The sequence below is a fragment of the Lissotriton vulgaris genome, chromosome 5, assembly GCF_964263255.1.
Source record: "Lissotriton vulgaris chromosome 5, aLisVul1.2, whole genome shotgun sequence".
Lineage (NCBI taxonomy): Eukaryota > Metazoa > Chordata > Amphibia > Caudata > Salamandridae > Lissotriton > Lissotriton vulgaris.
In genome coordinates, this window is record NC_141693.1 from 1,222,886,289 (window position 1) to 1,222,900,821 (window position 14,533).

A 14,533-nucleotide genomic window follows, 5' to 3' on the forward strand; every position below is an offset into this window, starting at 1 on the left:
TTAGTCTTGGTTTATTTGTTGAGAGATCACAGCTCAGGCATCAGCGCTGCCCTAATGTCATATGGAGAAGCATAATGGGGAACATGGAAAAGTGTGTTACATAAACACTCATTGATGTAGAGGACTCCCAGAAAATGACAAAACAAGAAGGTAATCAAAGACTTAATTCAAATCATAGCCACTCAGGCAAAGTTATGAAAGAAGAATACAAGGAACTTGGGAATAGACCAGGAAACACTAAGATAATAGTGAGGGACATCACAGGTGCTCAAGTGGTAGAGCTTGGGGAACTTTCTTCAAGACTTCCTCGAGTTTCTCTGGATAGCTTGTTCAGAAATGTAATGAAGATGATGGGAGATTCCTCCCTAGGAAGCAGAACATTTGTCTAATATTCTGGCTAAACTCATTTGTTTTCAGTTACTCAAGGCCTATTACAACTGGTAGAAATAGGTTACCATCCTTCCAAGGTTATTCTGATGCACAACCTTTCGCTAGTCGCTTGGGAGAGGAGAACATAAAGTCGTTTCTGATCACCCAACCTCAAAGAAAATAAAAATGCTGATCAGCAGTTTCATCTGGTCCATTGTTTGATTTGGCAAGACACATAGAATATCAACTTTCCAAGAGAGTGAATGTATCTCAGGCATAAAACATCTAGAAGGCTTTTCAGGGGAGAAATCTACAGGGGGAAAATTAGTAAAATGGCTATGACACCTGGTGTCGAAAGAGAGTAAAATGACAGAAGAGATAAGGTACTTTCAAGTAGAAGACCAACACCCGATTTTGCATGGCGTAGGGGAAAACTGGTTAAATGATGTGATTTCTTGAACGTGTAAGGGTGCTTATATCTGATGAGACAACTAAAGACCCATTATTATTTTTCTCTTTGCTGCAGTGGCAATTGCTCGTGTCATTTATGTCTCATTTAAGTTATTTCTTTGATACTGGTGCTTTCTCAAATACTGAAAGACGTGCTCACTGGTTTTTCCAGTTGTCGGGTAGGAGCTGCTAGGGAGACAAATGCTTAAAGTTTCAGAGAAACGTCTCCACCTGTTGGGCTGCAGACCATGGGGATTTGTCCTGTTTTATATGGGGATGTTTGCCCTGTGTGCATTTTTCTTGTGAGGCTTGAAGATAGGGAGGAAAGTTAGGTTCGATGGGGGCTCTTAGAGGCACTTGGAAAAATTACTCTACACCCAGACAAGAGGTAATAACACCACGTTGGGGAGCAATCAGTACAGTCAGTGGACTGGGTAACAACACTACATGTGAAATGCATAAACCTGCCTAATAAATGGGTTGGCAATATGAAGCTGATAAGGAAGTTGAACAGCAGTGTCCATTGCATTATGGAGACACATATTATAACACAGAGATTGACATACTGTCATTTATAGTGCCTGACCAGCATTTTCCTGCTTCTTGTACTACACAAAAGCTTGGATTGGCAGGCTTAGTCGTCAATTCTAATAAATAGCTGCTATAAATCAGCTTCATATGAAATCAAGTGGAAATTTGACTAGTGCTGTAGTAGACTCATATAAGAAATTATAATTGGTGCATATACTAAAATCATATATATTTTGAAGAGTCTAAATGCAGAGGTCTGAGGAGCTCAGAAATTGTAGACATTCCAGTATCTGAATACGCCACAATCACAAAACGCTCAAATTAGGCTGAGGGGAACAAAACTGGGGACGTTAAGACTTTATGACCAACAGTACATAGATCCTGTACTGTACACAGAGGTCAAAGAACAGATCATGGAATCCGTTTAACTCTGTGGTCCAAGAGACCGATCCCTGCAAATTTCAAGAGCTCAGTAGAAGCTTAATGCAGAGTAAATGGATTTTGAATCTAAGCACAAGGAACCATTGTGCACACAAAATTATAGGTAATCAATGTCTGTTAAAGAACAACTGAACCCACTTCTCAAGAAACTAATACAGTAAACCAAAATTTGTAAGAGCAATGGCTGCAATAATAGCCGCAGTCAGCATGGATGACAAACCATTTACTAAAGACTTGGCAGCCAGAGTTGACATCCTTCTCCATATTAGGGTAGACTAAGAACAAATAGGGGTTGTGTTAAACAGACATTTGATCACACTGAAATGATTGTGGACTTTTGGCATAAGAACAGAAGTGTATATCTACTTAAATCAATCTACTTAAATCATCGGAGAGAGGATATGGCTAGAAAGGTCGACCTGAAGCTGGGGAACCAGGTTAGAGTCTTGGCAGGGACGCTTAACATCCTTTGATTCTGGGCAAATTCCTAACTCTCCCCATGCCTAACAAAATGAATGCGTCAATCCCTAACGCAACTGGTGCTCATGTAAAGCGCTGTGATACCTTTGGATCAACTTCGCACTACATAAAACTTAGAAAGAAGAAAAAAACGTAAATGGCACTAAAACCAAATACTTTGGGGGTGGATGGTGCCAAAAATGCTACTCTTGCTTTCAAATAGCAACTAACACTTGAACAGACATTAGTGCTTGGCAAAAAGTTTTACTAAGATTTCGCACTCTTACCATCGGATAAATAAAGAAGGGAAGAGAGTAACTTGAGCTCTCTCTCCTTATTATACTCATTATTTTAAATGCTAAAAATATAGAATAGTGTTTAATCTGGTGCTAAACGATTCTTATTGTCTTTGTGATGTTTTATATTAGCTTACTTCAAAACGAGTGACACTCGTGAGATTGAGGCTGGGGGTATTGCAGCGTGGTCTAAGCCAGTCCCTGCAAAAAACTAATTACGGGAGCTGGAAAGGCTTGAAAGAAAGTGCCCAGGCTGGCCCCAGTTTACAAAAGCGAGAACACATGATGCCTGTCTTAAAAGGCCCTGGGTTAGGATCTAAGTCAACATCTTATATACGGTGTAAAAAGCTTATTCGAACGTAGGCCCAAGATGCATACAGAAAGATGCACACCACGATGCATCAGAAAAACCCCTTAGATGAGTTAAATCACAAAAAACATCCAGCCAAGGTTCAAACAGCAGTAAGAGAAGTTCGAGGCTGAGGGGTTTGTAATGCTTTAAACTACACTCTGATAAAAGACCACAACCTTGAAATAATGCTCTTGAAAATAGTACAGTTAGACTGGATCCGAAATCTTCAAGACTTTCAAGTCAAGTCAAGTCAGATAATTTATATAGCGCGCTACATACCAAGAGGGTCTCAAGGCGCTTGAAGAAGGGTGGGGAATTACATGTCGAATATCCAGGTTTTAAGTTGCTTTCTGAATGCTAGGTGGTTCTTTGAGGTCGCCAGGAGAGGGTACTGGACTTGGTAGGAGCTGGAAGTGATGTCTGCTGATTCCTCTGAGGTCATTTAGTGCCCACCCTGGCTCACCTACTTCAGTTCCCCTTTTTCCATGCCCTTGATGTGGATCCGGAACTTCACCTTCCGTTGAAATCGTCAGGTAAAAAGCGAAGAAAGCATAAGAAGAAGGACAGAAGCGCTCTAGGGGTCTCCTCATCGATCTCCATCATCACCATGACCCTCGACATGGAAGCCTTAGCTCGTTCTTATCCCTACAGAGAATCCTCCGTGCACTCCTGTTTCCGTTGTGGAACCGGCTCCAGACCGACCTCCTGTTCCAACACCATCAACTGTTACAGCACTAGCAGCAGCCCTAGTGCTTCTTGACTTAACAGTGCATAGTTTGGATTCTGCAGTATTTTTCAAGTCCAGGTATGCCACATTTGCTAAAACGATGCCATCTGGCGTCCCGCAGGGCCCAATGGAGCCGCAGCAAATCCCACTCTTCATGTTATGTTATGTTAAAAAGATTTATACTGCGTGCGTCTAACTGTAGGTGTCTTGACGCTTGCTGAGCCTGAACATGCTGAGAAGGGATCTGTTAGTTGTTAAACAGCCATGTTTTAAGCTCCTTCCTGAAGGCGAGCTGGGGAGATGGCTCTAAGATGTGAAGGGAGAGAGTTCCAGAGCCTGGCAGTGCTATTGACAAAGCTGCTACCTCGGCAGTTCACTTTCTTGAATTTAGTAGTGGCAATCAATCTGGAAGTGGCCGAACTCAGATGTCGATTGGGAGTCTACCACTTAAGATTTCCCAATAAAAAGTCGGATCCTACCTGATGCAGGGCTTTGGGAGCCACACAGAGGGCCTTGAATTTTTTGAATGTGGACAAGGGGACCAGTGCAGTTTTCGAATACCTGAAGAGATCGAAAGAAATTTTGGAAGATTCAGAATTATTCTGACTGCTGCATTTTGGACCGATTAAAGCGATCGAATCCGTTTTTCCTGTAGATTCATATAGAATCCATTGCCGTAGTCCAATTTTGAGAGCACTAATGCTGAGACCACAATTTTCCTGGTATTGCTTGGAATGAAACAGGTGATTTTCCTTATCATCCTAATGGTGTGGAAAGAGGACAAGACTACTTTGGATACTTGTGTTCCAAATTTGATCTTATCATCAATAATAAAGTCCAAGTTTTTACTTTTCATCACGGGTACAGGTGATGGACCTAGGCTATATGGCCATCATGCAGGGAGGAGGTTCCGAATAGTATTACCTCAGTTTTACCTGAGTTGAGTTTTAAACAATGCTTACTCATCCATAGGCTGATGGCACCCATGCAATCATGGAGTCTTGATGGACCTGAGGAGTCTTTATCAACTGTTGATACTGCAAGCTGAGTGTCATCAGCATAGGAGGTAGTATTCAGGTTGAAGCTTTTGATCAGAGTTGCTAGTTCGGAAAGATATTTATTGAACAGGAACCTCGCAAGGTTGTGTGAATGGTAGTGAGTTATATTGGCCCGGTGTCAATATTTGAGCCCTCTCTGAAAGGAAGGATGAAAGTATTGAAAGGTCCTTGTCTTTGACTCCTATGGCATTCAAGCGGTGGACCAGAAGCTCATGGTCCACTGTAGATAGACCCAACAAAATGAGGGGCCTGATCCCCCATTATCCAGTGAGGTTCTTATTTCTTCTGTAGTTTTTATTAGGGCAGTTTCATGCTGTGATCTGCTCTAAGCCTGAACTAACTGGGGTGTAACTGATGGTTGTCAAGGATGAATTTTAGACCGCTCTGAATTAATAATCTTTTCGGCGATTTTTCATGGAATGGGAAGCCTAGAGATGGTTGGTGAGATCATTAATATCAAGATAGGGCTGTTTTATTAGGGGGAGAATACAGGCTTGTTTCCACATAGTGGGAAACGCCTCTTGCAAGACCTTTTGATTAGAAATGGAAGATAGGTTCTGCAGCAAGTTTGAGGATCCTGATAGGACATGGGTCATCCGGTGAACCTGATTTAGCTCCTAGTTGGAGAGCAGTTATTTGATCGGGGGAGGTGGATGTAAATTCCAAAAGCAGGGATAGCCAGGAGCTTCCTGATGACTCAGCTTGATAGTAACCTTGGATTTTGAGCTGTCGAATATATTAAAGATTTGGTCGAGCTTGTCTTTGAAAGTAAAAGCCAGAGTGTCACAAAATTGTTGACTATGTATGGTCGAGTTATTTTTCGGGACCGAAGTAAGCTTCGTGACCACCCGAAACAATTCCTTGTCGGAATTGGATGCATCTCTATCATTTGAGTATAGTAGAGACTTTTTTTCTTTAATAAGAAGGGTTTTATATTTGTCTAACACCAATTTGTATAACTGTTTATCTTTGGCATCATAATACTCAACATCTTTCTTACCTACTGAAGGCTTGTTTTGTTAGTCTCAGAGCTTCAGAGAGGCAGGGGCAGAAGGCTCCCATCTGTATTTATGGGACGCCGTAGGTGAAGGTAGTTTATAAAAGGTAGAATTAAGCCAGGAAGTATAGGCAGATGCTGACGAGTTAGCGTCACGAGAGATGTCCGGTTGGGTCTGCCCTTTGGAGATGTTCCTTTGAAACTGATGCTGACGCCATACTTCTTCAACCCCACAGTTTGCTTCATAGCACTGTAACCAGCGCTTTGGACTCTGCAGAAAGCGCAGCCTCCAACTCTACCTCCACCTCCACCTCCTCCGACAACATGACGTCAAGCTGCAAGTCAAGTTCACTCTTGCCGAGAGGCCCATAGGATTCTGGCAGAGGAGGCGTATAGAGCTAGCCGTCCATGAGATTTTCAGGGCTGACTCAGACCCAGTGGAGCGTAATTATGATGATAAACCCATCCAAGACTCTCTGGATTTCCAAGGACTATCCTCTGCAAGTGGGTTGGGCACCTCGCCTGAACTCGCCATGACTGGACCACCTATGCCAGAGGTTGTCCCCTTCACAAAGTGATGCTCAAAGCTGCTGAGGTGTTAGACCCGAAGCTGCCTAAAATTAAAACAAACATCCTTACTGAGGTTCTTCTTCCTTCTGTGGCGTCAGCTGAGCCTCTTCTCCCTTTCAATGATCCCCTGTTTGATCCGGTGCTAGCAACTTGAAAGCAACCTTCCTAATTGCTGGCAGTGACTCTACTAGTGGTCGCCGATATTGTTCCACACCTGGCAATCCAGCTTTTTTGTCTTCCCATCCTTACCCAGAAAGCCTGGTTATACAAGCTTCCTGTTCAGAGGCACCCTTTGGTGGTACCTTTCCAGCAGTCCCGTCTGACAAAGAATCCAAACCAAACTGATGAAGGCTTGGAGAAAGAAGTTCTTTTCACCAGGAAGCATGGCCATGGAATTACTTGGATGCTAATAGCCTGCTCGCTCACTATAATCATGCGTTATAGGACATGGTGCAAATGATTCTTCCCCATGTGAATCCTGACATAAAAGTTCACTTCAAGGAAGTGATAGCTGATGGCCAGAATGCTTTGCGCCACCTAATAAAATCTGGGATGGTTACAACGGATTTGTTAGCCTGAGCAACGGGCTGTTCCAGCTCAGTGTGCCATGACATGCTTAGCTCGGGACATCAAATTGCTCCTTAGAAGTCCAGGTTAATCTAATTTATCTTCCATTCAGTGTTGTTTGAATCTTTGGGAACAAAACTGACTTTGCACTTTAGAGGTTTAAGACCTGCAGGGCCACTGCCAGTTCCCTAGGCCAGCAGCCTTCTTCTTCAAGGGTTTACTGAGGCTTTTGCCATTTTTTGAGGCCTTAGAAAAGGGTCATCCTTTCATTCCTGCCAGTGCAGGACAGCACTCCTGCAACAGAACCCACTTGTCATGCAATACAGAAGCCATGGTAAATCATAGGCTGAGGATCTACATTGCAACCCTCCTCCTTCTCTTTCTCCTTAGCATCCAAGGGAAAGCAGAACTAGTTCACTTCCTCAACCCCACGCTAAGCCTGAGAGAGTAAGGGTGTCCTGTTTTCTGCATGCCTGGAAGACCATCACTTCCAACCAGTCGGTCTCGCAAATTGTAGAAAAAGGTTACTCCCTCCGCTACCTAGAGATTCCACCTTCTACTCCAGCATCTATCCTCCCCTCCTCCTAACCACCTGGCCATTCTGCAACAGGAGTTGTCAGTTTTCCTTAGCGAAGGGGCAGTGGAGTTAGAGCCGGAGAAGGAAAAGGGCCAAGGTTGTTACGTCCGTTACTTCCTGGTGCCCAAGATGGACGGTGGTCTCTGCCCTATCCTTGATCTCAGGAGCCTGAACTTCTTCATAAAAAGGGAGAAGTTCAAGATGATGACACCAGCTCAAGTTATATTGGCTTTGGAGGTTGGAAACTGGGCGTTGTCTCTGAACTGGCAGGATGTGAACTTCACCATCTCTATCTTGCAGTCTCATCTGAAGTATTTGAGGTTTATAGTGTGTTCTGTACTATACCAATCTGAGACACTAGCCCTTGGTTTCACATTCACACTTCGAGTCTTCACAAATGTGATTTCAGTGATGACAGCCCATCTCAGACAGTCGGACCTCCTCATCTTTCCTTACCTGGACGACTGGCTCCTCAAAGCCAGTATGCCAGAGTTGGTGTTACACCATCTGCAGTTGACAGCATCTCTGCTGTTCGACCTGGACTTTTTGATCAACGAGCCCAAGTCTCATCTGTCGCCCTTCTAAAGAATCCTGTTCACTGGGTCAGTTCTGGACACCAAAGTTTTACGTTCTTCTCAACTTCACATAGAGTCCCAGACATCCTGGAAATTATTCTATTCCTCCAACCAGGCATGAGAATTCCAGTCCTGAGAGACCTGCGGTTCCTATGTTTTTGGCTTCCTGCATTCTCCTAGTCATGCGCGCACGTTGGCACATGATGACCCTGCAGTGGTGCCCCGGCAGGCAGTGGTTACAATACAGGGAAGATCTGGCAACTCCATTGTAATATCCTCCAGCACTGAGGCGGAAGTGGCTTGATGAAGGAACAAGGCGAACCGGACGATAGGGATGGCCTTTGCTCCTCCACCAGATGATGTTTCAGCAGTGACAAATGCCTCCACCTTGGAGTGGGTTGCTCATCTGAAGATCAGGGGCCTCTACTCTCCATAGGAACAGGTGCTTTACATCCACTTGCTAGAACTGCTGATGATTCAGCTGGTGCCAAAGGCCTTCCTCTCCTCTATCATAGATCAGTCTATCCAAATCTTGACAGACAGCACGCCGGCCATGTGATATGTCAACAAGCAAGCAGAGTAGGGTCTTGCCTCCTTGGTCTGGAAGCATGGAAACTGTGGTCTTGGGCACACCACCAAGTGATGTGGCTTGTTGCCAGTCACGTATCGGGGTCTCCTCATGCCAGAGCCGACAGCCTGAGCTGGCGTCATCCTACTGATCACAACTGGTGTCTTCTACCAGGGATAGTCCAGTCTCTGACCAGTGGGGACCTTCTCATGTGGGCTTGTTTGCTTCCTCGGAAAGTGCTCAATATCCACAGTTCTGCTCCCTCCAGTAACTGTTGAGGGGAACCTTGGGAGACTTGACTCAGTTGAAGTGGAACTTTAAGGGAACTTTCAATTGCAATATGGCTCCACCCCATACCCTTGATTCCTCTGGTTCTGAGGGAGATTTGAAGAGACTGGTCCCAAGTCATTCTCGTAGCTCTGGATTGGGAGAGAAGGGTGTGGTATGCTGACCTCCTGTGCTTCTGCATGTGTCCTCCGCTGTCCCTGCTATTCAGGCTGTACCTTCTTTCCCAGTCAGAGGAAATTGTTCTGCACAATCTCTGAGGCCTACACCTATATGCTTGGAAATTGAGCAGGGACAATGGAGCTCCTTTAAGCTGCCACCTGAGGTTATAGATGTTATCATATCTGCACGTCGCCACACAATTTAAGTTGATCTATTCCGGCAGATGGGACAACTTTGTTGCATGGCATGTGGAGAATGGTGAGGATCCCTTGCCGGCCATCTTATCCCACATGCTTTAATTTGCACTGTCCTTGGCTCAGATGTGCTGTGCCGATGGCACTGTGAAGGGTTATTTAGCTGCCTCTTTCTACTGGATCAGCCATCCCTGTTTAAGTCCCCTGTTGTCATGTTTTTCCTCATGGGAGTGAACAGCCGTTTTCCCTCCCACTCCACTTTGTGATTCCTCAATCAGACTTTGGTCCTTACATTTTTGATGGGAACTCCATTTGAGCCCCTTCACAGTTGTACCCTTTGTAAGTTAACTTTGGCGCAATAACGTCTGCTAGGACAGGTCAGTGAGTTACAAGCCCTTAGCTCTTGTCCTCCTTTCACTACCTTCTTCCCAGATAAGTTGTGTTGTAAACCAGGGCTGCTTTCCTTCCAGAGGTAATCACTCCCTTCCCTCTTGCTCAGTTCATCACTCTTCTAACCTTTACCTTCCTCCTCATCCCACAAAGGAGGAGGAGCAGTTGCATTGGTTAGATCCTAGGTGAGTGGTCAACTACTACCTAAACCGCACCAAGGACAGAGATTGGTTGATCAGCTATTAATTGGCTACTGTGGTGCCAAAAATGTAAAGGTGATTCAGAAAAAGACTATCAGGATAGATCGTCCTCTGCATTAAAAGTTGCTTCGCCTTAACCAAGAAAAATCTGTCTGAGGCGATCTATGCTCATTCCACCAGAGCACAATCTACCACTTCTGCTCTTGTGCTGGGCCTTCCAATTGCAGATATTTGTAAGGCAGCGACTTGGGCCTCTACACACATTTACAAAGCACTATTGTCAGGACTCAGAAGTGAGCAGAGATGGTCACTTCGCTGGGTCAGTTCTACATAGCGTCCTAGTATAATCATCCATTAACCCTCCTCCTAGGTAGCGTATTGAGTGGAATCTGTTCTACATGTTAGGAATTTGCAGTTAGTAGTATCCTCAGAAGAATAAATCATGTACCTGTGGTAATGATCTTTATGGTGGATACTTCATCTACCTGCAGATTCCTCACTGACCCACCGCCTCTCCGTTTGATGGATGATTTACAGAAAACATTATTAAGATCTAATTTTGCATTCTTTAGGTACTGCAACAAGTTTTACTGATGTCATTTCGCCCTCTCGCCATGAAGGCTTGGAAAAAATGGAGGGCAACTGGCATTGGTATACTAGGCGGACGCTATGTGGTCTCTGTGGCTTCATCTGTTGTCTCTCCTGACGCCTACCGAGTCCAGCACTCTCTACTGGCGACCTCGAAGCTTTAAAGTTTCTGAATCCTGTCTGAGTCCTGGGATTCTTCTACAGTTGAGGATTCCTGAGGTAGAAGAGTATTCACCAGAAAGATCTTTACCACAAGTAAGAAACATTGGGTGTCTTTTTATCATGTGTTTTTTGGCATACAGTTGTATAATTACCCCACCATATCTGACTAGGTTTATGGCAAAACTTGAACGAACATGGCAAAAATGTATTGCGTACAAAAACTGGATGCAAAACACTGAATCAGTGATGCTGCTGGTCTGACTCCTAGTATCATCTTGGCCATCTCTGATCTGGTCGAGTCATTAGGGAATTCTCCAGTACCAGTTGCAAAGTGTAATTTCTTAACATCTCTGATTAGAGTTCAACCTGGCATGTGGCCCTCAAGTGCAAGATGTTTATATCAACTGAAAGTTTTGAAAATCATTTTTTTGTTGTTGAGCGTTTTGCACAGGGTACAAGAGGTAATTACTGTGGTCTCATCCTAGATTGATTGTACTGAGCTTGCTTATTTTGTCTTTCATCCTACAAACTGCCCTGTTTCCAGATCTTGTGTGTTATGTCTTTTGAAATGCCAAGATTGTGAAATGCCAGCTCTGGCTCAGGTATGTGTGTGAAATCATTTTGTGATGCTGTGTATGCTTAATTGTGCCATTCACTAGCTGGGTCCTCTCATTTGATGAAACAATGTCGGAAGTGGGCACTTCTGAGCCCAGGTAGCCAGGTGCTGGAAATACGAACATGAACACACCGAGATTTAATAATATCTATTTAACTATGTGTCATGTTCTTATAACCTTCCTGGTTCTTTTATAAGCTAATTGTATCTCCTTTTTCCAAGTACAATTTGATTCAGTATGAAGAGGCCAGTAGTTTTTCTTCATTGTGCTTTGCTCTATAAATCTCACCTTAATATGTACTTGTTCTAGGATGCAGCCAACCTCTTCCCGTTGCTCCACCACAATGTTTTTCATTCCCAGAGGTTTGACCACTTTCTAGGATTCTGGCATATCTACACAATTGTGAGGCAAGCTGTAGAGGAGCTTACATTTACTCTAAATACTAAATCGTGGCCTCCTTGTAGTGAGTGCCACAATGTTATTTCCAGTACTGCTTGTTCATCTCTTTCACTTGTACAACCCTAATGCCCTGTTTTTGTAACCCAACAGTTGGAGAAAGCAGGAAAAGAAAAGCTGCTCACTCTGGACCAGGTTCTGAGAAAAAGACCGCTTGCAAAGAGGTGCATGGGAAAGCAAAAGGGAAGGTTGATGAGAGCACGGAACAAAGAACAAATGCTGAAAGTCAGTTGTGGTTTGGAAGTAATCCAGAGTTAGGTAGGGAAAGATCTGCTGAAAGCGACAGTGCTTGCATTCTCCCAGATAACGGCAATTTCCAGCAAGAAACTAACAGCCTAGTGAGGTCTGATGACTCTGGTGATTTCGAGAACAGTCTGTGGAATGCAAAGCTCAAATGTCAACCAAACACACAGTCGAATTTCAGACCATATGCATGGACCGAATACGAGACCTTTTTCAATACAGATACAGAACATTCTAGACCTCAGAAAACACAGATAGAAGAAAGACCATATCATTGCACAGTGTGTGAAAAGAGCTTCTTGCGGAAGCAGCATTTTATTCAACACCAAAGAAGTCACACTGGAGAGAGACCTTACCAGTGTAATAAATGCATGAGAAGATTCAGTTTGAAAGGAAATCTCAATAAGCATCAAAAGAGCACATCACGATGTGCAAAATCCCAAATGGGAAAACTCCTTGTTCCATCAGCGGCACATCCCTGAATGAGGATAGCATGGAAAGAATTTGGAGGAGAGATGTATAGAAAAGTACTGTAGATGGAAAAAATGGTTGGAGTCCCCTCATTTGCATGGAGGCAGTGCAGAATGAATGATTGCGACCTAAGTCATGAAAATGTCTAAGTGATGGAAGGACAACTGATATACTCCGTATCAATGGTCTAGCCGACCGCTCTAGATCCAAAAGTAATCCCATGTTAGGGGGAAAAGTAGAAGAGAACCCTGTACAGCTCTAAAAGAAATGCATTCCATGGACCCAAGTTGCCGGAAGAAGGCTAAAAATCTCCAAACACAAGTAGAATCCAAAAAGAGTATTGTAAAAAAAGAGGTGAAACTTAAAGAAAATATTAAAGTTCATAGTGAAAACAAGGCACTCCTCAAGAACTCGTATCAGGGAGATCTCATGATGTTTACAGCACAATCTGAAAGAAGCAAACTCGTATCTTTGCTGTTGTGCCACCTATAGCACACTGGTGAGAGGATTTAAATACCTTTCTAGTCACAGTGGACCATAGGAATCATCTCCAAAGGCCAAGCTGCCACTGTCCTCAGCTAGACATTATCACAGCCAATAGGCAAATCTGTGTGGATGGAAAATGCGTTACCATGGACCATAATTTTTGTTGTAGGCACTCCTTTCGTGCTTTCACCACTCCCGTTAGTTCTTTATGCATATGCATAGGTATCCCTGTGCTTGTGGTTTGACAACATTTAGAAGTTGATGAAATCTTGTATATGGCCACTTTACCAATGTGATGTCCTGGTGCGTATGGAGGGCAAAAATTTGACTTAAAGGGTCAGTGGTGGGCAGGACCCCCTCCTTTACGACGTCTTCCTTCTGCATGAGAACCTGCTTCCTTATTGCACCCCCTGATTTAACATGGTAATGTATGGTAAAAACACTGATTAACCGATTTTATGGTGGTAAATTCACTGCCATAAAAAGACCATTTCAGTCCGGAAAATGTACAGATGCACCATTATCAGGCAAGTGCATTGTTGAGGGCAGCCATATGCATGACATGAATGCTGACAACTGGGAGGTTGAACACCAAGAGTTGCCATATAATTCAGGAACCACTGAGGAGTTTTCCCCTGGTAATGTACACATATACCATAGTGTACACCTCTACTATCCGGCATGACTGTTCGCCACCTCCCATAACATTGAACAGTATGACTTGTCTTGCAGCTGGAAAAGAGGGGTGTTAGGCAGAGGTCACGGAGAACCAGAGCAAATGCTTGGTACAGCCCAAAACACATACGTGACTGCATCATGAGAAGTCCATGAAAAGGCAAAAGTATGTTAGAAGTCAGACAAACTGACATTGTTCGGCCACAAGAGACATGACCGTGGCTGTGGGATGTTGCATTAAAACATCAATACAGGCTTTGTTCACTCGTGCAACCTCATTGCCAGGTGTTGTAATATGATGAATCAGAAGGACTAAGGCGTTCAACGTCCTGCTCCATCTACACTAGCCTAGCAAGTCTGCGTACAAAATGAGGGAGTCCAAGCAAGGATCTGATTCGCTCAACTTCAGTTGAGAACACACACAGTGAGCAAAAATATGCTTTGAGATAGAAAAATGTGGTATGCTTGAGGCATGAACATCATCAATGCACGTGTGTACACAATGCCTATTGGGAAACACCATACAAAGAGTAGGACCAGTGGAATCTGGCATGCACACACAAGCATGCATATTAACTTCCTCTGTTTACCTGTGTAAGCAGATGACCAAGAACATATTCTGTGTCACAAACTGAGAACATGACAAGCAGAACAAATATCACCAACCTCTGCGTCAACGGAAACGGTTTTGTATCCTGGAACAATGGCGTGCGAGGTCATTTCCAGGTATTAGTCACATGATGTGATTTCTCTAACAAACATTAAAAGCAGGTAATAATCAGTACCCACCTCTTTCTCAGAGTTTCGTGCTTACTTTATTGGCATGTATCTTTATTTTAATTATTTTCACCTTCATGGCAACATGACCTTGGTGAGCAATTTTGTAAAATATACAGCACAAGATCAAATGACACCCCATTTTCAGTACATGCATGAAGGCAAGGTTGTGCCACTCTTTAGCAAGAAAGGGAAATTTGTGTTCACTAGGAAGAAGACTGAAACCTGTACCGAGCTGTGAAGAGAGGTTTTATGTGGGTCATTTTTGCCAGTGTATTTGTGTTTGCACT

General features: G+C 43.7%; 1 protein-coding gene across 2 annotated transcripts in view; it reads left to right on the forward strand.

The window, feature by feature from the left end:
- Positions 1 to 14,254, forward strand: part of LOC147712346 (uncharacterized) — a 171,128-nt gene extending 156,874 nt beyond the window's left edge. For both annotated transcript variants that reach the window (XM_086923041.1, XM_086923042.1), the window contains one exon: positions 11,685 to 14,254. In XM_086923041.1, coding sequence (XP_086779167.1) covers positions 11,685 to 12,316 — 632 coding nt within the window. In that variant the 3' untranslated portion in view covers positions 12,317 to 14,254. The remainder of the gene's footprint in view (positions 1 to 11,684) is intronic.
- The last annotated feature ends 279 nt before the right edge of the window (positions 14,255 to 14,533 follow it).